The 24,993-nt window shown below is 47.1% G+C and overlaps 2 protein-coding genes across 4 annotated transcripts in view; one reads left to right on the top strand and one right to left on the bottom strand.

The window, feature by feature from the left end:
* Positions 1-8,315: 8,315 nt before the first annotated feature.
* On the bottom strand, positions 8,316-23,737 carry LOC100557599 (protein-glutamine gamma-glutamyltransferase E). The gene is given in 13 exon segments (XM_016998554.2): positions 8,316-8,626; positions 9,044-9,177; positions 10,592-10,749; positions 11,846-12,187; positions 13,959-14,204; positions 14,302-14,382; positions 14,385-14,398; positions 15,378-15,507; positions 15,631-15,787; positions 16,087-16,236; positions 17,613-17,731; positions 23,287-23,434; positions 23,684-23,737. Coding segments are annotated over 13 exon segments (1,881 nt in total). The 3' UTR covers positions 8,316-8,478.
* Positions 23,633-24,993, top strand: part of stag3 (STAG3 cohesin complex component) — a 32,924-nt gene continuing 31,563 nt past the window's right edge. For 2 of the 3 annotated variants that reach the window (XM_062979246.1, XM_062979244.1), the window contains exon 1: positions 23,635-24,297. In XM_062979246.1, coding sequence (XP_062835316.1) covers positions 24,052-24,297 — 246 coding nt within the window. In that variant the 5' untranslated portion in view covers positions 23,635-24,051. Of the gene's footprint in view, positions 24,298-24,993 lie in introns of all 3 variants that reach the window. The other variant, XM_062979245.1, reaches the window with a different exon arrangement.

The raw sequence follows: 24,993 nt of genomic DNA, 5'->3' as shown, positions 1-24,993 counted from the left end.
GGACGGCTAATGACTGAACAAAGGATGCCCCTCAGGCAAGAGACAAACCTTTCCAATGCTAATTAGGGTGATTAACTGAAACATTAATGCTAGCTTCCAACTGACAAAATACTCTTGTCACACCCTGGACTCGCCACAGATATATATTTTTTCCTTTCCTTGCCCAGTTTCTCCAAACCTCACAACCTCTGAGGATGCCTGCCATAGATGTGGGCGAAACATCAGGAGAGAATACTTCTGGAACATGGCCACACAGCCCGAAAGACATACAACAACCCTGTGATCCTGGCCATTCGACAGGCCTTCGACAACACAATGATGGAAATAAATAAATAAATTTCCTGAGAAACGCAACTGCAAACACCCACTAAGTAAATGCAGGTCTCATCACTAAGCTGCCCACCATTCTTCCCCATTGCCATTAAATTCCATACAAATTTAAAATACAGTAGTCTCACACTTATCCAACATTGCTTATCCAACATTCTGGATTATCCAATGCATTTTTGTAGTCAATGTTTTCAATATATCATAATATTTTGGTGTTAAATTCATAAATACAGTAATTACTATGTAACATTACTGCATATTGAACTACTTTTTATGTCAAATTTGTTGTATGACATGATGTTTTGGTGCTTAATTTGTAAAATCATAACCTAATTTGGTGTTCGATTCTGGCCACAGGGGGGAGCAACTGCTTCATCATCCACTCTGATGGCACTTCCTCATTCCAACGTTGTAAATTAGTTAAACTTGCCTCCCCACTTGTATAAGTGGTACCTTATTTCCTACTTGATAGATGCAACTATCTTTCAGGTTGCTAGGTCAGCAATGAGCAGGGGCTATATTTTATTTTTAATTGATGGGTGCTCATCCCACCACAGGCTGGCCCCGAACTCATGACCTCATGGTCAGAGTGATTTATTGCAGCAGCTGTTTACCAGCCTGCGCCACAGCCCGGCCTCCAATGGCAACATCATAATAATGATAAGTTTATTTTTATATCCCGCCCCATCTCCCTGAAGGGACTCGGGTGGCTCACATGGGGCCAAGCCCAACAACATAAAATAAAATACACAATATAAAATAAAACAGTATAAAATACATAACATTCACACTTGCCTCAAGCAGACAAGAGTTCTTTCTCCTACCCTGGACATTCCGCACATTTATAAACCCCATTTGCCTAGTTTCTAACAGACCTCACATCCTCTGAGGATACGTCCCATAGATGATTGTGGCAACTGGTTGGAGGTGTAAAATAGAAATCATACCCAAGTGGTTTATAGAGTGAAGATACACTGCAGCTATCCAGTTCCACAGATAGGATTTCAATGTTATTCATTTCTGTGAGAGAGGTTGCAAATATTGCTATATCAGCTCGTACAAAAATGGCACTACCATATTGTCTGTGAGGTCGTTCTACTGCCAGCTGCATTCCAAGAATTTTTGGTCTTCTCATTGTGATGTCTCTGTGTGTTTCCTGTATACATAAGATGTCACACGAGATGTCTTCAGACATTTTGGCTAACAGTTCTTCCTTAGCAAGTGACAAACCTTCTATATTAATAGACATAATTGTTAGCAATGGTCTTGATAAAGACCTTTGGTATTCATCCATTTGTGGAGAGATAAAACACATTTAAAATGTTTAAAAGCAATGCAATGCTCTTGGGTTGGAAAGATTAGCCGTTTACGAGAAACGTTGCCCAGGGGACGCCCAGCTTGATTTACTCAGTCTTTGAGGAGGCTCTTTCCGTGTCCCCCATTATAAAATGTCATGACTGGTGGCTGCTATGGCTGCTCCTTTCAGCCCTGTCCTTGTGTTGCCAACACATCTTCCCTTCTGCCTTCCCGTGTCCTTCCCATGTCTTGCACTGACCAAAGGAATTTTTATTGTATGTTTTATGGTTCCTCTTCCACTTCCTAACAAAGGGATGCAGGTAGGATGTGTACTGTGGTGTTCCTGCATTTTTCTTTGTTTCTCTTGAGTTCTAACAAAAGAGCAGAGAGTTTCATTTTAAACTAAAACATGGAAGCTCCTGTTTTTTTAGGTTTTAAAAATTCGCCTCAAGATACCTAGCTCTGACTTGATGCACATGTTTTGATATCTTTTCACCTCTTGCGGTTTGCTTGACTTCTTTTTAAACTACTGTGATTGAAAGCAGAGAAAATAATAACAAAGGGACCTGAATCAGTATTTCTCTCTCATCTAATAGCAAAGAACTCCTAATGCAGTCTCTCCTCTTTTTGCTGCTTGCTCTGTGAAATTGTTTTACAAGCAGGATTAACATCTTCACGTTTTGGGGGGAATTTAACCTTCTCAGGTTTGATATAACGGCCTAATTTCCCAGTGTTACGTTTTGCCAATGCTATTGTCATTTCTTGATTATTATTGTTACCATTGCTGCTATTTGTAGCTGCTGTTTTTTTGAGCTCCTAAGTTAGAGAGCAGTGGATCATATTTTTGTGGCTTTCTTTCCTTTTCAAGAGCGTTGTTTCACCTTCTGCCACATTTCCTTTTGAACCCACAGTAGTCCGAGAACTTCCCTCCTTTTGGCTCTCTCTTAGGGCCTTTCCACACAGCCCTATATCCCAGAATATCAAGGCAGAAAATCCCACAATATCTGCTTTCAACTGGGTTATATGAGTCCATTCTCAGAATGTGGGGTTTTCTGCCTTGATATTCTGGAATATAAGGCTGTGTGGAAGGGCCCTAACTTTGGACAATTGCAAACTAATGCAAATGTTCTCATTAGAGAGAAGTGTGAACTTTGGACAGATAAGACTAACAGCAGATCGTTTTCATTATTAGTACCAGAGGATTTTTTTAAACCTAATTTGATGCACTATATTTATTTATTTATTTTTCAAACTTATATGCCGCCACTCCCCTAGGGCTCGGAGCGGCTTACAAGAACCAGCTAAAATCAACAATGTAAAAAACATCTTAAAAACATCCTAAAAGCACCTTTTAAAACATCAACAACAGAACTCAAAAGCCTGCCGAAACAGATGTGTCTTACATGCCCTGCGGAAGGCCGACAAGTCCCGCAAGGCACAAACTTCAGGTGGCAAGGTGTTCCAGAGAGATGGTGCCACTACTGAAAAGGCTCTGCGTCTGGTTGTTGTTAGACGCAAGGTCTTGAAACTGGGGACTTCCAACAGGTCTTGGTCCTCAGAACGGAGGGATCTCTGGGGTTTGTAGGGAGTGAGGCGGTCCCTCAGGTACATCCGCCCTAGACCATGTAAGGCCTTGAAGGTAAGCACCATCACTTTGAAAGTGATCCGGTGCTCAATTGGTAACCAGTGCAGGTGCCGTAAGATTGGTGTTATGTGGCATCTTATGGGGACTCCCGCAAGGAGCCGGGCAGCTGCATTTTGCACCAATTTGAGCTTCCGGATCACCGACACAGGAAGGCCAATGTAAAGGGCATTACAGTAATCCAGTCTCGAGATGACTGTAGCCTGGATCACTGTAGCCAGGTTGTCCCTAGATAGATAGGGGGCTAGCCGTCTAGCCTGCCGAAGATGAAAAAAGGCGGTTTTGCTAACGGCAGAGACCTGGGCCTCCATCGTCAATGAAGGGTCCAAGAGGACTCCCAGACTCTTTACCAGTAAAGACGGGCGTAGCACTTCGCCATCCAGGATTGGCAACTGGATATCCCCACTGCCCGGTCGGCCCAGCCATAGGATCTCCGTCTTTGCTGGATTCACCCTCAACCTGCTGGAACACAACCATCCAATAATGGCCTCGAGGCACCGATGAAAACTGTCGGGTACAGACTCCGGTCGGCCCTCCATCTTTAACACAAGCTGAGTGTCGTCAGCATATTGATAACACTCGAGCCCGAAATCTCGGTCCAGCTGAGCAAGTGGTCGCATATAGATGTTAAACAACAGAGGGGAGAGAATGCCCCCCTGAGGAACCCCACAATGTAGAGGGGACCTCTCAGAGACCAGGCCTCCCCTCTCCACTCGCTGTCCACGGTTGTGAAGAAAGGAGGCCAGCCAATTTAAAGCTGTCCCCCTAACTCCAGCAACGGCAAGGCGGTGGGTCAGAAGATTATTAAAAAAGCCTTCGCTTGATCCATCTATTTGTAACAACTACAGACCAATCTCCAACCTCCCATTTTTGGGCAAGGTGCTGGAGCGGGTGGTTGCCAAGCAGCTTCAGGAGTTTCTCGATGACACTGATTTTCTGGACTGCTCGCAGTCTGGCTTCAGGCCTGGGCACAGTACCGAGACGGCTTTGGTCGCCTTGGTGGATGACCTCCGCAGGGAGCTGGACAGGGGGAGTGTGACCCTGCTGGTTCTCTTGGATATCTCAGCGGCTTTCGATACCATCGACCATGGTATCCTTCTGGGGAGGCTCTCTGGGATGGGGCTTGGTGGCACTGTGCTGCAGTGGCTCCGGTCCTTCTTGGGGGTCGTTCCCAGATGGTGAAGCTGGGGGACTCCTGCTCGGACCCCTGGCCATTGACCTGTGGGGTCCCGCAGGGGTCTATTCTATCCCCCATGCTATTCAACATCTACATGAAACCGCTGGGAGAGGTCATCCGGAGTTTTGGAGGGCGTTGCCATCTCTACGCAGATGACACGCAAATCCACTACTCCTTTCCATCTGAATCCAAGGAAGCCCCTCGGATGCTGAACCAGTGCCTGGCCGCTGTGGCGGACTGGATGAGGAGGAACAAGCTGAGGATCAATCCTGACAAGACAGAGGCCCTCCTGGTCAGTCGCGCGTCGGATCGGGGTATTGGGTGGCAACCTGTCCTGGACGGGGTTGCACTCCCCCTGAAATCACAGGTCCGCAGTTTGGGGGTCCTCCTGGACTCAGCGCTGACGCTTGAGGCTCAGGTGTCGGCGGTGGCCGGGAGGGCCTTCGCACAACTCAAACTTGTGCGCCAACTGCGACCATACCTCGTGAAGTCTGACTTGAACATGGTGGTGCATGCCTTAGTTACCTCTAGACTGGACTACTGTAATGCGCTCTACGTGGGGCTTCCCTTGAAGACGGCCCGGAAACTACAATTGGTTCAGCGCTCGGCGGCCAGATTAATTACAGGGGCGAGCTACAGGGAGAGATCTACTCCCCTGTTCAAAGAGCTCCACTGGCTGCCGTTCACCTTCCGGTCCCAATTCAAGGTGAATACCATCATTTATAAGGCCCTAAACGGTTTGGGACCCACCTACCTTCGTGACCGTATCTCCTATTATAAACCTGTTCGATCCCTCCGCTCATCCGGGGAGGCCCTTCTTTCGCCACTGCCTCTATCCCAGGCCCGTCTAGTGGGAACGAGAGAGAGGGCCTTTTCTGCTGTGGCCCCCCGACTGTGGAATTCATTGCCCTCTGAGATCAGGCAAGCCCCCACCTTATTGGCTTTTAAGAAAGATCTAAAAACATGGCTTTTTCGATGTGCCTTCGGGGAGTAAATGTTATATACTTCTTGATTACTCCCCTTGGATTTTATCCTTTGGACTGTTTGAACTGTTCCATCTTATACCCCTGTTCTCTTTATTTATATGCCTCTCTCTCCCGAGTTTTTAATTAAATGTTCATGTGGCCCGCCCTGTCTGCTCTGATTTGTGTTGTAATGTATATGATTATTTTTGTACTATTATATTGTGTTATGATATATTGTTTTATTTTGTTATATTGTATGGTGTCTGGGCATGGCCCCATGTAAGCCGCCCCGAGTCCCCATCGGGGAGATGGTGGCGGGTTATAAATAAAGTTTTATTATTATTATTTATTATTATTGTGATCGACTGTGTCAAATGCTGCTGTGAGATCCAATAACACAAGCAGCACCGACCCGCCCTGGTCAAGCTGGCATCGGAGATGATCCGTGATGGAAACCAATACAGTCTCTGTCCCATGCCCCGCACGGAAGCCGGACTGGAAAGGATCCAATCCGGCTGTGTCATCTAGGAACTGCTGCAGCTGCACCGCTACTGCCCTCAATCACCTTGCCCAGAAATGAAAGATTCGAAACTGGGCGGTAGCTGGAGGGAACCGAACGATCTAAATCTGTTTTTTTCAGCAGAGGAGAGACCACCGCCTCTTTTAATCCCTCTGGAAAGACTCCTTGCTCAAGGGAGCTGTTTATTATCTTCAGCAGCGGGTCACGTAATCCCTCCAGGCAGGATTTCACCAACCAAGAGGGACACGGATCGAGGGAGCAAGTGGTCGGTCTAGCTGCAGCTATAAGCCTATCGAGAGCCTCTGTGTCCAGCGGGATGGACCGGTCGAGGGTGGGCCCAGCAAGTGGCCACGGCATCCCAAGTTCTCTCACTGTGTCGATTGTGGCAGGGAGGTCCCGGCGTAGTAGTGAGATCTTGTCGGTAAAATAGCTCTGAAAAGCCTCGGCTGAAAGGGCCTGATCATCACTTTTTGGGACAATAGGGACCATCGTTAAAGATCGAATAATTTTAAACAATTTTGCCGGGCGTGAGCTGGCAGACGCTATCAGAGAGGCGTAATATGCTCGCTTTGCTTCAATGATAGCATATTCATAGGACTCCATGAAAGCCCTATAGGCTGATCTCGATACTCCGTCACGGAGTTCTCGCCACACGCTCTCTAGCCGTCTCTTTTCTCGCTTCATCGGTCAAAGTTCCTCGGTGAACCAAGGAGACCGGTTTCGGTGGGGTTGGAGAGGGCGTCTAGGGGCAATCTCATCAAGTGCATTGGATAGCCTGGTGTTCCATGAGTCCACCTGTGAATCGATCGAGTCGGTGACTGGCTCCAGATCTCTCAGAGCATTCCGGAACCTACTGGGTTCCATAAGATTCCTTGGGCGAGCCCAGATCAGCTCGGCGCCCTTGTTGGGTGGGAAGGCATGCTCCAACCGGACTCTTAGGGCACAGTGATCTGACCATGGAACCTCTATAGTAGAGACTTGGGTCACTTGAATTCCTGCGCTGAAGATCAGATCTAGTGTGTGTCCCGTCTGATGCGTAGGCCCAGTACTACAAAGCGAGAGTCCTAGTGTCTCCATGGTGGACACTAGGTCTGTAGCTGCTAATGAACAAGAGTCCGCATCAGCGTGGACGTTGAAATCTCCCAAGACAATGAGTCTGGGAAACCTTAGGGACCACTCCGACACTGTCTCAAGCAGCTGGGGTAGGCTATCTGCTGGTGCGCTGGACGCACGGTACACCAGCAGGAAGGCTATACTCTCAGGAGAATCCCACACCAGACCAACACTTTCGATGCCAGAGATGTTCGGTACAGGAGCTGCCCTAAGAGAGAAGCTTTCTCGGGAGAGCATAACCATCCCACCACCCCCTGCTTCCCAGTTCGCATCTGGTTGGTGATTACATAACCTGGAGATGTTATTTCCCGGAGTAAGATCTCATCCCCCTCTTGGATCCAAGTTTCTGTGATACACACTAGGTCAGCTCCCTGGTCAGTAAGAAAATCCCTGATGGTAGCAGTTTTATTCCTTATGGACCTAGCGTTCACCAACACCAGAGTAGAAGGGGAGGAAACTGGTAGCCTGTCACAGGTGCACTTGGGGATAGGCCGCAGGTCAGAGGGGGGCCGAGTCTCCCGTCGACTCAGCCTCCCTCTAGACTTTGGCCTGCGCCTACCATCATACCTCCCCCTCCCTGAGATCGTAGGAATTCTCATACACAGACCTACTTCTCTTGGGGGTTCTACAGCAAAAGCTAGGTGCCCACTGTTTGACTGGCCCCCTGAAAAGGGGATGGAGCATGGCCAGTTAATAAGTGCTCAAAAGGGGAGCCCTCAGGGTGATGAGGAGCTGTTTTTCTTACCGCAACAGGACCCCCCCCCCCCAAAATCAAATCCCAGTGTGGATCCTAGCTGACTCATTTCTCAGCCAATGGAGGGGAGCTGCAGGAAGTCTGAATAGCTGTCAAAATGTATAAAATGTCTTGTATTTTACTGTAAAGGTGTGCTTGTACATTTGTGACTTGGTACTTGCATCCCTTTTGTCCAAGTTGTAATAAACCTTTGTAGTTTGCCTTCAGACCCGGAGTGCTTTGCTCTATGTTCTGGCTGATCTGGTTTAGCGGAAGCTCGCCGAGCACAGGCTCACTAACCGCAGTCCTAGCTGAAATCACTATACTTGGGTCCCTTGAAGCCATTTGGACTGCTCCCTCCTGCCCACCCCAGCTTTGCAGCACCCCTTTGCAGGAGGGGCCCACACAGAGATGCCCAGGCAGGCGGCCAAGGAAGGGCTTTAGGAATACATCAGCACGTCTCTGATGACACCACATAATGTGGGGGGGGGGGGGGGCATTTTGTTCGAAAGAGACAAGAAAACAAGAGTCCATACAACTTGCAGCAAGAAAACCTGTATTAAAGCAAGGCCATACAGACAATGTGGATGCCTGGGAAGCGTACCCCCCCCTCCCTGAGCCACCCAATCTCTTGCATTGGGGTCTGCTCCATCTCCTTTGGGAGTGCCTCTATTTGGGGAGGGGTCTCTCCAGGAACCAGGATCAGCCGACCACCTTGATGTCCTGGAAAGCCTTTATATCCTTGAATTTGTCGCAGGAGAAGTTGGCTAGCAGCTGCTTGGCGCCCTTCTTCTTGGGAGTGACTTCGAAGCAGACACGGACAGTCTCTTTGCCTTTCACTGGTGGGACCCTGAGGGGGGCAAAGGAGGGGGGTTAGCGGAGGAAGGCCCCTGGGAGAGAGCCACTGCTGACCCCTCTATGGCAAAGGCCTGGGGAAAGCACCTCTCCAAAGTCCACAGGGCAGTGGGCTCAGCCCATTCATTGGGGAAGGGGAAAGTTTGTTTCCTGCTGCTCCGGAGACTAGGATATAATGGGACAATTGAGTCACATTGAAGGAAAAGAAGATTCCACCAAAACATTAGGAAAATCTTCCTGATGGTAAGAACTGTTTGATAGTGGAATATGTTACTGCCTGAGAGTCTTGTAGAGTCTCCTTTCGAGGTTTTGAGCAGAGGCTGGATGGCAGTCTCCAAGTGCATTACACCTGGGCAAATGGGCTGTGCTCCCCCCACCACGTAATGCCCCCCTCCCCTCCCTGGCCACTTACTCCTTCCTGATCTCGTCCTCCAGCAGGTCACTCCCCTCGGCCAGGAGCAAACAAGAGGAGATCTCTTCTGCCAGTGGGTTGGTGAAGACCATCTCTACCTTCAGCACTTCGCCCACCTTTGCTTGGTTCGGCATCTGAGCGCAAAGCAACAGCAGCAGCCAAAAAGCCTTAGGTTAAGCAGGGCCACCTCCATCCATCCCACAGCCACCCTAGGTGTGTCAAGTGACCATTGACCTGTGGGGTCCCGCAGGGGTCTATTCTATCCCCCATGCTATTCAACATCTACATGAAACCGCTGGGAGAGGTCATCCGGAGTTTTGGAGGGCGTTGCCATCTCTACGCAGATGACACGCAAATCCACTACTCCTTTCCATCTGAATCCAAGGAAGCCCCTCGGATGCTGAACCAGTGCCTGGCCGCTGTGGCGGACTGGATGAGGAGGAACAAGCTGAGGATCAATCCTGACAAGACAGAGGCCCTCCTGGTCAGTCGCGCGTCGGATCGGGGTATTGGGTGGCAACCTGTCCTGGACGGGGTTGCACTCCCCCTGAAATCACAGGTCCGCAGTTTGGGGGTCCTCCTGGACTCAGCGCTGACGCTTGAGGCTCAGGTGTCGGCGGTGGCCGGGAGGGCCTTTGCACAACTCAAACTTGTGCGCCAACTGCGACCATACCTCGTGAAGTCTGACTTGACCACGGTGGTGCATGCCTTAGTTACCTCTAGACTGGACTACTGTAATGCGCTCTACGTGGGGCTTCCCTTGAAGACGGCCCGGAAACTACAATTGGTTCAGCGCTCGGCGGCCAGATTAATTACAGGGGCGAGCTACAGGGAGAGATCTACTCCCCTGTTCAAAGAGCTCCACTGGCTGCCGTTCACCTTCCGGTCCCAATTCAAGGTGAATACCATCATTTATAAGGCCCTAAACGGTTTGGGACCCACCTACCTTCGTGACCGTATCTCCTATTATAAACCTGTTCGATCCCTCCGCTCATCCGGGGAGGCCCTTCTTTCGCCACTGCCTCTATCCCAGGCCCGTCTAGTGGGAACGAGAGAGAGGGCCTTTTCTGCTGTGGCCCCCCGACTGTGGAATTCATTGCCCTCAGAGATTAGGCAAGCCCCCACCTTATCGGCTTTTAAGAAAGATCTAAAAACATGGCTTTTTCGATGTGCCTTCGGGGAGTAAATGTTTTATACCTCTTGATTACCCCCCTTGGATTTTATCCTTTGGACTGTTTGGACTGTTCCATCTTATACCCCTGTTCTCTTTATTTATATGCCTCTCTCTCCCGAGTTTTTAATTAAATGTTCATGTGGCCCGCCCTGTCTGCTCTGATTTGTGTTGTAATGTATATGATTATTTTTGTACTATTATATTGTGTTATGATATATTGTTTTATTTTGTGATATTGTATGGTGTCTGGGCATGGCCCCATGTAAGCCGCCCCGAGTCCCCATTGGGGAGATGGTGGCGGGTTATAAATAAAGTTTTATTATTATTATTATTATATTATATGACCCAGCAGAAACACTCTCCTGATGGCTTGCCTTCAAGGTGACGGTGGGGTTCTCCAGGGAGATGTTCTGCAACACCACGGTGTCAGCTCCCTCCTTGACCTGACACACAGCTGTCGCCTGGATTACATTGTCAGTCGTCAGGTGCTTTTGGTAGTCCGCATAAGAGATCTTGATGGGAAAAGCTTTCTCTGCAAGGGACAGGGTGAAGGACAGAGCGGGCAGTCAGGCACAATCACATTAAAGCCACCCCTATTTCCCACCCCTTCTCCCTCCTTCCAACCATGAATTTATTCAAAACTATTATTTTTAACCATACACACAGTTTTTTACATTTCTGTGAGGTGCTTGTGTCAGCTTCCCCTTTTTTTGAACCCATTCTATATACGTCATAATAATACAACTTTATTTCTATCCTGCCCTCGCTCCCCGGGGTGGGTGGGGGTGGGGGGTGGGATCATCCATTTGTTCTTTATTTCATTTATTTCATCTTCTTGAGTATCATCTCCCATTATGCTTGCTATAATTTGAAACTGGACCTGATCATATAGATAGCTCTCAGAGTTTAAGATTGTCTAGGAAGGCCCTGCTCCTGGTCCCGCCTCCTTCGCAGGTTTGACTGGGAAGGATGAGAGACAGGGCCTTCTCAGTGGTGGCCCCTCTCCCTAGAGATATTAGATCAGCCCCTCCCTCCTGACCTTCTGAAAAAAAGAGTGAAAATGTGGCTTTAGGATCAAGACTTCGGAGAACAATTGTAGCGCAATAGATGGATATGTAATTATGTGCAATGACTACTGGAATGGAATCACAACTGACTATGTGTAAAACTGCCGTGAGTCCCTTTTGGGGTTAAGAAGGGCGGGGTAGAAATAGGGTAAATGAATAAAATTAAATAAATAGTTATTCCAGTTTTCCATTGCCCATTTCTTTCAGTCTTTCCATCCCTATGTAATTACTGCTTGTCCTGCCTGAATCATGATCCATCACCAAAACACAGGAGCCCCCAGATGGCGTAGTGGACTAAGTGACTGGAAGGTTGGGTTGCTGACCTGAAAGTTGCCAGGTTCGAATCCCACCTGGGGAGAGTGCGGATGAGCTCCCTCTATCAGCTCCAGCTCCATGCGGGGACATGAGAGAAGCCTCCCACAAGGATGGTAAAACATCAAAACATCCAGGCGTCCCCTGGGCAATGTCCTTGCAGACGGCCAATTCTCTCACTCCAGAAGCAACTTCGGTTGCTCCTGACACGAAAAAAAACCAAAACACAGTCTGGGGACTGAGGGTTACCTTCTTGGGGGCCCAGCGTCAGGGCGAGGGAGTCCTTCCAGACCTCATGAATGGGCTTCCCGGTGTAGACGATGGTCCAGGCATTCATGTTGGCCGTCAGGGTACTGGCCGCAGGGGCCAGGTTGGTTAGCTGCAGGACCAGCTCCACGTCCTGGCCAACCTCAGGGCGACTCTTTACCTCGAACTTTCCTGTCACTCTGGGCTTGGGAGGGTCCGGAAGCAGGGTGGGAATGTCCATGGCGGGCATGGCCATAGTGGGCCTGGCCATGGCGGACATGGCCATTGAGCTCATGTCCAGCTTATCCCGGGCCTTTTGGAAGGTCTCCCGCTCCTCGCTGCTGCCTGAAAGAGGAAAGCCAGGGGTCAAAGTCCACCAATGGCACAGGGAGGGCAATGTGCCATCTGTTTCTACACATGGCTTGAGTCAGGGGAGCAGGAAGGGCACAGTGAAGCCTCAAAGAGGAAATAGAAGGGCCCCCCAGACTATGCATCCCTGGACACTCCTCCATGCAGATGACATAGCACTCGGGCACAGCTGCAGACATGAAGTGATAGACTCAGCGGAAATGGACTTCAACCAAACATACCCAAAACAGAGTATCTGGAATGTGTCCTTCAAACTGGAAAAACACTTCAAATCAATGGACAAGCACTAAAGAAGGCCACCCAATTTAAGTACCTAGGGTCACTGATCTCCATAGATGGTGACACAATGCCAGACGCACGGTCACAAATAAATACAGCCTGGTTGAAAGGGTGGCAAACTACCGGCATTCTGTGTGACTCAAAAATGCTTGAACAACTCAAGGCTAAGTTCTACATTGCAGTTGTCCACCCAGTATGGGAAGAGTGCTGTCCAGCAACAAAGAAACACGACAAACCCTGAACACAATAGAAATGAAAATGCTGAGATGGAGAGTTGGCTTGACACTTCTTGGCCATGTGACAAATGATGATATCCATCAAAGACCAGGAATAAAAGTGACCAGAAAGTAAGTCCACGGTGGTATGGCCACGTCATGAGAAGAGACCCAACATCAGGAGCATAAACAGGAGGTTGTAGGAGAGCGATCACGCGGACAAAGGCCAAAGAAAAGATGGATGGACTCCATCAATGAAGACATGCATACTGCCAACCGGAGACCTGAGGAGGCCCAAAATATAGAATCCTAGAGTTGGAAGAGACCTCATGGGCCAGCCAGTCCAACCCCATTCTGTCAAGAAGCAGGAAAATCGCATTCAAAGCACCCCTGACAGATGGCCATCCAGCCTCTGTTTAAAAGCCTCCAAAGAAAGAGCCTCCACCACACTCCAGAGGAGAAAGATAGTTCCACTGATGAACAGCTCTGTCTCACACAGTGAGGAAGTTCTTCCTCGTTCAGGTATAATCTCCTTCCTTTCGTGAAGTTTGAAGCCATTGTTCCTTTACGTCCCAGTCTCCAGGGCAGCAGAAAGGAAGCCTGCTCCCTCCTCCCTATGGCTTTCCCTCACATCTTGATCCATGGCCCTCATTATGTCTCTCTCTCAGACTTTTCTTCTGTAGACTAAACATGCCCAGCTCTTTAAGCCACTCCTCATAGGGCTTGTTCTCCAGATCATGATCATTTTAGTTGCCCTCCTCTGGACATCTTTCAGAGGAAAACAATGGCCAGTGGAAAAGACAGTCACAATGCTCACCCCTCCATTGGGAAAAGAGCTTAGAAAGAAGAGAAATAAGCAGGATCTCCACCCAGAACATCCCCAGCAGCAGTGCCTTTCCTTCTACTTTGGAAGGTGTCCAGAGAGGGAGGCACCACCGCTCTCTCACTAAAGATCCCGTTGCCAAATGGCTCTCATTCTCAAGACATTTCTTCTAACAAATACTCCAGGTCTTCCTTCTCCCTCTCCCACCCTCTGCCCTCCTCTCTGTATGGTCTCCCACACACCCCTTCACGTGGAAGGTCCCAATCTGAAGAGATCCAGGGTGCACTCAGGTGGTCCAGTGGCTTCATTCCTGGAATCCGGAACGCATCTTCTGGCCGTGGCCCAAGCCCAATGTTTCCATCTGCTAAGAGGAGACTCCTTTTTCCTCCTTCAATACCCTTCATACCTTCTGCTCATTGTCTCTTCTCACCTTCTGAGTACTTGTAAGTGTCGGTGACATCAAGACGAGTGAAGCTGCCCAAGGCCTTGGTGCTTATTTTCTTGCCCACGCTCCTGGTGTCTTCGTAAGCCTTCTTCCACTTCTGTTTGTCTGTGTCATAAGTCCAAGTGACTATATCAGCATTGACCTCGCCAAAGATGAAGGGGCACTCATAGTTCAGGTCCACATCTCCCTCCTTGATGGCCACCAAGGAAGCCGGGCCGCACTGGAAGACGCCTGCGAGGAGAGGGGGCCAGGGTTCAAGTTACAGTGTTTTATGATGAAGTAAAACCCAAGCTCTCCTCCCCCGCATGTCGCATGTGAGGTCTTATACCAGAGCTTTGTTCTTGCGGAGTCGCATCCAAAATTTGCCAGCCATTGTACTTGGCACCCAGGTCAGACCGAGTGAACCATTCCACACATGGTAGTTCCTGCAAGGAAAAGGCAATGGAAGTTCAGGAAGGAGTCTCTCTGCAGCAGGCACTCCCACCCCACCAGAGAGGCCAGGCGTGAGGCCAAGACAGGGAGCGGTGGAGGTGGCAATGGTGCAATAGGGTGGCCGGAGAAGGGGAGGCCACGCTGACACACTTGTGGTAAAATATGATGTGTGGCTTAAATGGAATTGCATGAAAGGAGTATGGTTGGGACCTATAGAGGCAGGAGATGCCATCCTAAGAAATGAGGCCTGGGAAACTACACAAAGGAGGTGAATTGATGAATTGTCATTAAAAGTTGCTGAACTGCTGACACTGATGACTAGAGACAAATGATTAACACTTGGTGGAAAACAACATGTTTACATGGCCAGAGACAATGACTCGTTTAAGCCAAGGAAGTGTTTACAATGATTCCTTACATTAAGAAGAAGGAAAAACAAGTAGTATCAATTAGGTAGAAAAGTCATCATCTGCCCAGAACTGATGAGAGTCGGGACATCTTAGCTGTAAAGCACCTGTCATTCATTTACAATAACTAGAACAACATCAGCAAGAAACTGCTATATAAGAGCCCTTATTCCAATCCCAAATTGTGATGGACAGCGGAGTCTGGTCCACCCCCAATCTTCTCCAAGGGACGGAGGAAGCTGATACATTCGCAAAACGGCAGATTTGCTGGGAATGCAATCTGGCCTAACTTCGGGGTCTCTTTTCCAGAAAGGAGATGGGATGGTAATGTATATGCATGATGATGAGTGAATGTTGATATGTCTGTGAATGTTGAGGAATATCCCCTTTGTTTATGTATATGTTTATATACCCAAATGTAGCTATAGAGTCTATAAGTATCTACCTTCTATCGCTGTCTCATGGTGAATGAAATAAAATAACCTTTCAAATGCTTTTTTAAAGTTGGAAAGTATTTGTGACACACTCCCAGGGAGGAAAGGGGAGGAGGAAGGGCTCATCCTACCAGATGCTGTCTTTTTAATATACGCTCCCATCTGGCCTGTAGTACGTGTCCAACCTCAAGTTCGTGTTGGTGTCGTGGCCTGAGCTGAAGTTGGAGATCATGCGGGCGGGGAAACCAAGGCACCGGAGCACTGGAAGGAAGGGAGGAAGAGGCCAAAGTGGTTGGAGAGGATGGGAACCACTGCCCCCTGCCACACTGACCCTGGCTGACCCTTCTTCCCCTTCCACCCCATCAGCTGCCCTTGAGATCGTACCTGTGGTCAGCACTCCTGCAAAGACCCAGCACTGCCCATAGCGGACCGGCTGAAAGCCAGAGGACTTCCATTGTCGCAGGATCTTCACACTTCCTGACCAGCTGCTGGGACTCACCCCATCATAGTAATAGCCGCTCCAGTTTCCCTCCAACACACCCTTGTGTTGACGGATTCTTTTCGTCATAGTTGACCTGGGAATCAAGCAAGGGATGAATGGATGGAGGGACGGGGCCGCCGGGAGAGAGGTGCTCAGCCGTGGGAAGCCAATCCCGTCATCTGCCCCAGCTTGAAGGTTCCCCATGCATCAAGCTCCACCCCAAAAGATCACCTTCCGCAGGGACAGGCAGCTGGGTTCTCAGCTCCACACATCCAGGCCCACAAGCCATCCTGGGCAGGCGGAGGGAGATTGCCCCCAGGCCCAAGAAGGCTGTGGCTCCAGTGAGTGGAAAGGGTGGCCGAGCTGGGAGTGAGCCTTACCGTGGAGGTGAGCACCCGCCCAACGTATTTGGGGTCATTGTGGCGACGCAAGTCAGTGTCCGGTTCTTTGCGGTGGTCTATGCTCTGGTCCAGGATGGACAGGCAGGGGTCCAGAATGCCCTCCTGGAACTGTGGGAGAAAAGGTGTCAGAAAGGTTGGAGGTCTCCCTGTTTGGCATCAGCACAGAGGAAACAGTCTGCAAGTAAGTCCTGCTCTGGCGGCCAGGGGTCCAGTGCATCCACGGCTTCATTGTGTCCCAGTCTCCGGAGAAGCAGAAGACAAGCTTTCCCTCTTCTGGGTTGCTGTGAGTTTTCTGGGCTCTATGGCCATGTTCCAAAAGCATTTTCTCCTGACATTTCACCCACATCTATGGCAGACATCCTCAGAGATTTTAAGGTTTGTTGGGAACTAAGCAAGTGAGGCTTACATATCTGTGGAAGGTACAGGGTGGGAGAAAGAACTCCTTATCTGTTGGAAATGTGAATGTTCCAAGTAATTCACCTTGATTAGGTTGCAACTTCAAAAGCCTGGCTGATTCCTGCCTGAGAAAATCCTTTGTTGGGAGGTGTCAGCTGGCCCTGATTGTTTCCTATCTGGAATTACCCTGTTTTCTGAGTGTTCTTTCTTTACCATTCTGATATTATAGTTTTTTAAATACTGGTAGATAGTTAGGTTTTGTTCATTTTCATGGTTTCTTCCTTTCTGTTGAAATTGCCCACCTTCTTGTGGATTTCATTGGCTTCTCTGTAGTCTGACATGGTACAGTAGAGTCTCACTTATCCAAGCTAAACGGGTCGGCAGAAGCTTGGATAAGCGAATATCTTGGATAATAAGGAGGGATTAAGGAAAAGCCTATTAAACATCAAATTGGGTTATGATTTTACAAAATAAGCACCAAAACATCATGTTATACAACAAATTTGACAGAAAAAGTAGTTCAATACGCAGTAATGTTATGTTGTAATTACTGTATTTTCGAATTTAGCACCAAAATATCACGATATATTGAAAACATTGACTACAAAAAATGGCTTGGATAATCCAGAGGCTTGGATAAGCGAGGCTTGGATAAGTGAGACTACTGTAGTTGTGAGAGTGGTCCAGCATTTCTTGTTCTCCAATAATATTCTGTGTCCCTATGGAGACTTGTCCACAGCTGCATGGTATATGGTGGACTCTAACAAAGGATTCCCTCAGGCAGGTATCAGCCGGGCTTTGAAGCTACAAGGCTTTTCAATGCTAATCAAGGTGATTAATTGCAACATTCACACTTCCAACAGTCAAGAGTTCTTTCTTTCTCCCACCATGGACATTATTCCACAGATATATACACCCCACTTGCCTAGTTTCCAACAGACCTCACAACCTCTAAGGAGGCCTGCCATAATGTCAGGAGAGAATGCTTCTCTAACATGGCCATATAGCCCGGAAAACTCACAGCAACCCAGTGATTCCAGCCATAAAAGTCTTCGGCAACACCTTTTCCGTCTTCTCCTCGGACCTACCTGGCCAAATTCCCATCTCATTCCACTGATGCTGCGGTAATCGCCCCTGAAGACAACCCCGGACTCTGAAAGGATGTACTCCTCGAGCTCCGTGCTGTTTGGCATGAAGACCTCGTCCCCTGGAAAAAAAAAGGGGGGGGGGCAAGGCAAAGGTCAGGCAAGAGCTGCTGCTGATGCTGGAAGGGAAGAGGCTCCCTCCCCCTCTGCAGCCCCCTCCCCCTCAAAGACTCAGTAAGACCCTGGTTTGGAAACGAAAATGCAAAGGGGGCAAAATGGGCTGCAAGGAGCCCTCCACCCCAGCTACTGCACATCCAGTGCCTCAGGGCTGCAGGAGAGCGTGTGTGGGCCCATCCCTCAGCCTGGGGGGCCCATAGGGCAGAGAGAAGGAGTGGGACACTGCCTTCTTGAAATTGGAGGCCTGGGAGACCTTTGAGTGTCCCTTCATCCAGGTGCCGTCATTCCCATTGCACTGATGCCCCCCACCCCAGAGGTGAGCTTCATTTCCACCCCCCAGGACCCCACCCTTCAGGGTTCCTCTGGTTATCCCCAATGGCAGGTGCCCCTTTGGTGGTAGAGCGCCCAGGATGATGATGATGATAATAATAATAATTTTGTCACTGCAAAAGGCCACCCTAATGGCATCTGCGCGCATCATCCGAAAATACATCACACAGTCCTAGACACTTGGAAAGTATTCGACTTGTGATTTTGTGAAACGAAATCCAGCATATCTATCTTGTTTGCTGTGTCATACAATAATAATAATAATAATAATAATAATAGAAAAATCAGCTGATGACCCAAAATGCAGACTCTGCAAGGAAACCGACAAAACCATTGATCATCTCCTCATCTGCTGTAAGAAAATCTGCTGCACAGACAGACTACAAACAGAGGCACAACTATGTGGCCCAAATGATTCATTGGAACTTATGCCTCAAGTACCACCTCCCAGCAGCAAAGAACTGGTGGGATCACAAACCTGCAAAAAATATTGGAAAATAAGCTCAGAAAGATACTGTGGGACTTCCAAATCCAGACTGACAAAGTTCTGGAACACAACACACCAGACATCACAGTTGTGGAGAAGAAAAAGGTTTGGATCATTGATGTTGCCATCCCAGGTGACAGTCGCATTGACGAAAAACTACAGGAAAAACTCAGCTGCTATCAGGACCTCAAGATTGAACTTCATTAAAGTAAATCTGGACCCAAAATACTTTCTTCTGGGAATGCTTAATATTGAAAAAGAAAAAAATAAAGAGATCCTCTTTAACTATCTTACTACGGCAGCAAGAATGACTTATGCCAAATACTGGAAAAAGAAAGAAACCCCTGAGATAGATTGTTGGTTAAATAAGGTGTTGGAAATAATGAACATGGATAAGTTGACGTATTTATTAAAAAACAATGTTGGCAGACCGAAAAAACAAACTAATTGGGACTTGATAAAAAATTATTTGAGAGAAGAGCAAATGAAGGTGTTAATTTAAACAGAAGTTTGGTTAAACATGGATTGAGAGTAAGAAGATACTGACACTAATGAGACAAGAATCAAGAACAAGTAATCAAACATTTTTCAAAGTAACTGTGTATGAGATGGAAGTCATTGTATATCTCTTTTTTGTTGGACTCTGTTTTTGTTTATTTTGGGGTTTTTTTCCTCTCTGTTTGGTTTTTTGTGTTTTTGTATCTTTGCCTTCTGGATTCTTCTTTTTTTTGTTTCTTTTTGTGTCCTCTTTTTCATATATAAATGTATCAGTTTTGTTTTTATTTCTATTTTATTCTTCTCTTGCCCGTCTTTATTTACTCTCTTTTTCGGATTCTATTTACGTCTTTCACCCTTCTTTGCTATAAATATAATTGTTCTCACACTTTCACTGTCTAGATTATCTGTAATTTCAATAAAAATAATTAAAACAAAGATTGAACTTCAAAGACTCTGGCAGAAACCAGTGCAGGTGGTCCTAGTGGTGATCGGCACATTTGGTGCTGTGCCAAAAGATCTCAGCCGGCATTTGGAAACAATAGACATCGACAAAATTACGATCTGCCAACTGCAAAAGGCCACCCTGCTGGGATCTGCGCGCATCATCCGAAAATATATAACACAGTCCTAGACACTTGGGGAAGTGTTCGACTTGTGATTTTGTGATATGAAATCCAGCATATCTATCTTGCTTGCTGTGTCATAATAAAATAATAATAATAATAATAAATTAAGAGGATTGGAAAGACCCCTTGGGCATATGTCCAACCCCTTCTGCCTTTGTGCACCAAAAGCACATGCAAAGCACCCCCGACAGATGGCCACCCAGCCTCAACATTGTTAACAATAATAATACATTAATAATAATAACAATGCATCACACAGCCCTAAACACTTGGGAAATGTTCGATTTGTGATTTTGTGATACAAAATCCAACATCTACAGTAGAGTCTCACTTATCCAACATAAACAGGCCGGCAGAACATTGGATAAGCGAAAATGTTGGATATAAGGAAGGATTAAGGAAAAGCCTATTAAACATCAAATTATGTTATGATTTTACAAATTAAGCACCAAAACATCATGCTTTACAACAAATGGATAGAAAAAGCAGTTCAGTACAAGATAACGTTATGTAATAATTACTGTATTTATGAATTTAGCACCAAAATTTTGCAATTTATTGAAAAATTGACTACAAAAACATGGACTACTAAAAGGCAAACTGCGTTGGATAATACAGAACCTTGGATAAGCGGAGCTTGGATAAGCGGGACGACTGTATATCTCATTTGCTGTGTTATACTGTGTTTTTGTGTCAATAATAATAATAATAATAATAATAATAAAGAGGGTTGGAAGAGACCCCTTGGGCCATTTAGTCCAACCCCCTTCTGCCTTTGTTTATCAAAAGCACTAGCAAAGCATCCCTTAATAATTAATTAATTATTAAATAATAATTAAAATACCATTATAAACAAGCATAGCTTTAGAAGGCATGGGAAGAAGTGGGAAAGGTGCACGCCTTTCCCTCCTCCCTTGCACCGCACACGCCTTCCTTGGCAGATGATGGCCAGATAAATGGCTTCAATGGGCCACATGTGGCCCCCAGCTTAGTTTGGGGACCCCTGCTCTAGAGGCTCCCAAGCCTCTACCAGGAGACACCACCAAATGCATTGTTTATGGCCAAGCCCAGAGGTACAACCACACCTACCCAGACGCATAAGACAGACTTAAGGTAAGGAAACAAATCAACAAGGAAAGATTAATCATAGAGTTATACAGTTGGAAGAGACCCCATCAGCCACCCAGTCCAATCCCGCTCTGCTGAGAAAAGAATCTGAGATCAAAACATGTTTCGATATTTGAAAGGACTGTCAAAGGCTTTCATGGCCAGCCTCCGATGGCCTAGGGGATAAAAGCCTCGTGACTTGAAGGTTGGGTTGCTGACCTGAAAGCTGCCAGGTTCGAATCCAACCTGGGGAGAGTGGATCAGCTCCCTCTATCAGCTCCAGCTCCATGCGGGGACATGAGAGAAGCCTCCCACAAGGATGGTAAAACATCAAAACATCCGGGCGTCCCCTGGGCAACATCCTTGCAGACGGCCAATTCTCTCACTCCAGAAGCAACTCCGGTTGCTCCTGACACGAAAAAAAAAATGTCCAGAATCACTGGGTCGCCGTGAGTTTTCCAGGCTCTATGGCCATGTTCCAGCTGCATTCTTTCCTGACGTTTCGCCTGCATCTGTGGCTGGCATTTTCAGAGGTTAAATTGCCAGTGAGGCAAGTGGAGTGCACATATGTCTGTGGAATGTTCTTTGATTCGTGCCTGGGCGCTGCATTTGGTGGTCCCTGGACATGGTAGGAGTCTACCATATACCATGCAGCTGTGGACAAGTCTACATAGGGACCACCAAATGCTGCATTGCCCAGACATGAATCAAGGAACATGAAAGGCACTGCAGACTAACTCAACCAGAGAAGTCAACCATAGCAGATCACTTGATGAACCAACCTGGACACAGATTATTATATGAGAACACAGAAATGCTAGACCAGGGGTCCTCAAACTTTTGAAGTGGAGGGTCGATTCATGGTCCCTCAGATTGCTGAGGGGCCGAATTATCATTTGAAAAAGAAAAAAAAATGAACAAATTCCTATGCTGACAGCACATGTCTTATTTATAGTGCAAAAAACCCCCCCAACATTTATTTATTTACAGTATTTACTACATTTATACCCCACCCTCTCTCATCCTGAAGGAGACTCAGAGCAGCTTACAAGTTGTATGTACATACAATATATTATATTATTAGCATAGCACAATATTAGCATTATACATTACTATATTGTACTATACTATTATACCGTAATATTATTAGTAACATTACATTTAATATATAATATATAATTAATATTATTATATTATACAATATTATTATATTGTATTATTATTAGCCGCCCTGAGTCCCCTATTGAGTAAGAAGGGTAGGGTAGAAATACTGTAATAAATAAATAAATATTATATTGTTTTACATTATAATATTATTATCAATATTATATGTATACGCAGTATATTATATTATTACCATATCGTTCATTTACAATATTTCATTTACAATATTAGTAAATGAAAGAACAATACAATATTTAAAAATAAAAATAATTTTAACCAACATACTGTAAACTTATCAGGATTTCAGTGGGAAGTGTGGGCCTGCTTCTGACCAATGAGATAATCAAGTAGGATTGTTGTTGTGCCTTCAAGTCATTTCAGACTTTGGGCGAGCCTAAGTCTAAAACTGAGGGTGGGGGCCAGGTAAATGGCCTTGGAGGGCCGCATCCGGCCCCCAGGCCTTAGTTTGGGGACCCCTGTGCTAGACCATTCTAACCACCATGTCAGACTACACAGAGAAGCCACTGAAATCCACAAGATGCATGTGGACAAGTTTAACAGAAAGGAGGAAACCAGTGAAAGGAACACAGTTTGGCTACCACTATTAAAAAAACTAAAATAAATAGAGTAACTAAATACTAAAGGACAGTAAATAAAGAACAAGACTCAGAAAACAGGGGAATTCTAGACAGGAATCAATCAGGGTCAATTAATACCTCCCAACAAAGGATTCCCGCAGGCAGGAAGCAGCCAGGCCTTGAAAAGGCAAGGCTTTTCAATGCTAATCAATGTATTTAAAATATTTATATTCCGCCATTCCCACACTGAAGGGGACTCAGGGTGGAGCACAACCTATATATGGCAAGCATTCCATATATATAAATATACACAAATATTAAAATCAGTTTATATCTACAGTAGAGTCTCGCTTATCCAAGCTAAATGGGCTGGCAGAAGCTTGGATAAGCGAATATCTTGGATAATAAGGAAGGATTAAGGAAAAGTCTATTAAACATCAAATTAGGTCATGATTTTACAAATTAAGCACCAAAACATCATGCTATACAACAAATTTGACAGAAAAAGTAGCTCAATACACAGTAATGTTATATTGTAATTACCGTATTTACGAATTTAGCACCAAAATATCACGATATATTGAAAACATTGACTACAAAAATGGCTTTGATAAGTGAGACTTTACTGTAATACTTATAATAATAATAATAACAATAGTATTGATAGTAATAAGAACAACAATTTTTAAACATTGGGAAGGAGGGCTCACTGAGGCAGAGAAAAGGAAGCCGGTTTTCCCGCCCTCGGCCGCGCATGCGCGTGAAAAGGAGGCGCTTTCCAAAGCAGGCGATACTCCAAGGCGCTTTCCGCTCTCGTTGCTGGGAATTGTAGTCCTCCCAGACTTGTAGCCAAGACACCTGGATGAGAGAGAGAGAGAGCACCGCAGAGAACTCAGCTTCCCAGAGTGCCTTGCGAGAAGGGAGAAAAAAAAATTGCTGGGGGCTCGTGTGCGCATGCGTTCGCGCTGGCCTCGTTTCCCGCCTAGGAGAAGCAGGCGCTTGAGTTGAGCGAAGGAAGGAAGCGAGGCCGCTCCTGTTGCTGGGAGTTGTAGTCCTATTGGCGGGCTGAGGCTATGCACTTGGGCGGGAGAGAGCGCTGCGTGGAACCCGGCTCCCCAGCACGCCTCGCGGGGGAAACAGCCCGGACACTCGTGTGCGCATGCGTGCCCGCGCTAGCCTTGTTTCCCGCCTGGAAGAAGCAGGTGCTGAGGGAAAGCGAAGGAAGGAAGCGAGGCCGCTCCTCTTGCTGGGAATTGTAGTCTTATTGGCGGATGGACGCAATGCTCTTGCATGAGAGAGAGCGCCGCGGGGAACTTGGTTTCCCGGGGTGCTTCGCGGGGGAAAAATTGGCTAAGGGAGTCTGTGTGCGCATGCGTGCTCGCGCTTGGCCTCGTTTCCCGCTTAGGAGAAGCAGGCGGGCGCGCTGAGGCGAAGGAAGGAAGGCAGGAAAGGAAGGCCTCTCTCTCCATCCTGCCATGGCGCCGCCCTCGTCGCCCTCCTCCTCCCCGTCCTCCTCGTCGCCCTTCTCCTCTCCGTCCGCTCCCCCGAGGAGCCGCAGCCTCCGCCAGGCCCTGCGGCCTACTCCATCCCCGGCCTCTGCTAGGCCTCCAGGCAGCCTGTCTTCCTCTGACGACGAAGAGGGCGACTCCGGGAGCGACTTCGAGGCCACGCTGCGCCTCAGGTCCAAGAAGAAGAGGTCCCGTCCCGCCGCCGCCGCCCCGGTAAACAAGCAAGGCAGGGAGGATAATAGATAAACATAATAATAATAGTAATGAAGCGTTTCATTTGTTACCTCTCCTTAGTGCTCCAGTCAAAACATGAACATAGAATCCATGCAGTAAAAGGCATAGATAAAAACACACCATTATAGGTTGCTGTGAGTTTTCAGGGCTGTATAGCCATGTTCCAGAGGCATTCTCTCCTGACTTTTTGCCTGCATCAATGGCAGGCATTCTTAAAGGTATGAGACTTGTTGGAAACTGGGCAAGTGGGGTTATATATCTAGAATAGTGTCCAAGTTGGGAGAAAGAACTCTTGTCTGTTGGAGGCAAGTGTGAATGCTGCAATTCATCTCCTTGATTAGCATTGCAAGGTCCCAGGCCATAAGCAACCAGACCTTGAAGCTGCAAGGCTATTCAATGCTAGTTAAGATTATCAATTGCAACAAAACCCACTCGCCTAGTTTCCAACAGCCCTCCCAACTTCTGAGGATGCCTGCCATAGATGCAGGTGAAACGTCAGGAGAAAATGCTCCTGGAATATGGCCATACAACCTGGAAAATTCACAACAACCCAGTGATTCTGGCCATGAAAGCCTTCAACAACACACACCATTATGTGTGTGTGTGTGTATATATACATACATACACCAAATACAGGCTACAAAATCACCCCCAAGTTACAAACAGGAGAGGTTT

The sequence above is a fragment of the Anolis carolinensis genome, chromosome 4 (assembly GCF_035594765.1).
Source record: "Anolis carolinensis isolate JA03-04 chromosome 4, rAnoCar3.1.pri, whole genome shotgun sequence".
Lineage (NCBI taxonomy): Eukaryota > Metazoa > Chordata > Lepidosauria > Squamata > Dactyloidae > Anolis > Anolis carolinensis.
The sequence above is the reverse complement of the archived record's forward strand: the minus strand, read 5'-3'. Positions and strand labels throughout refer to the sequence as shown.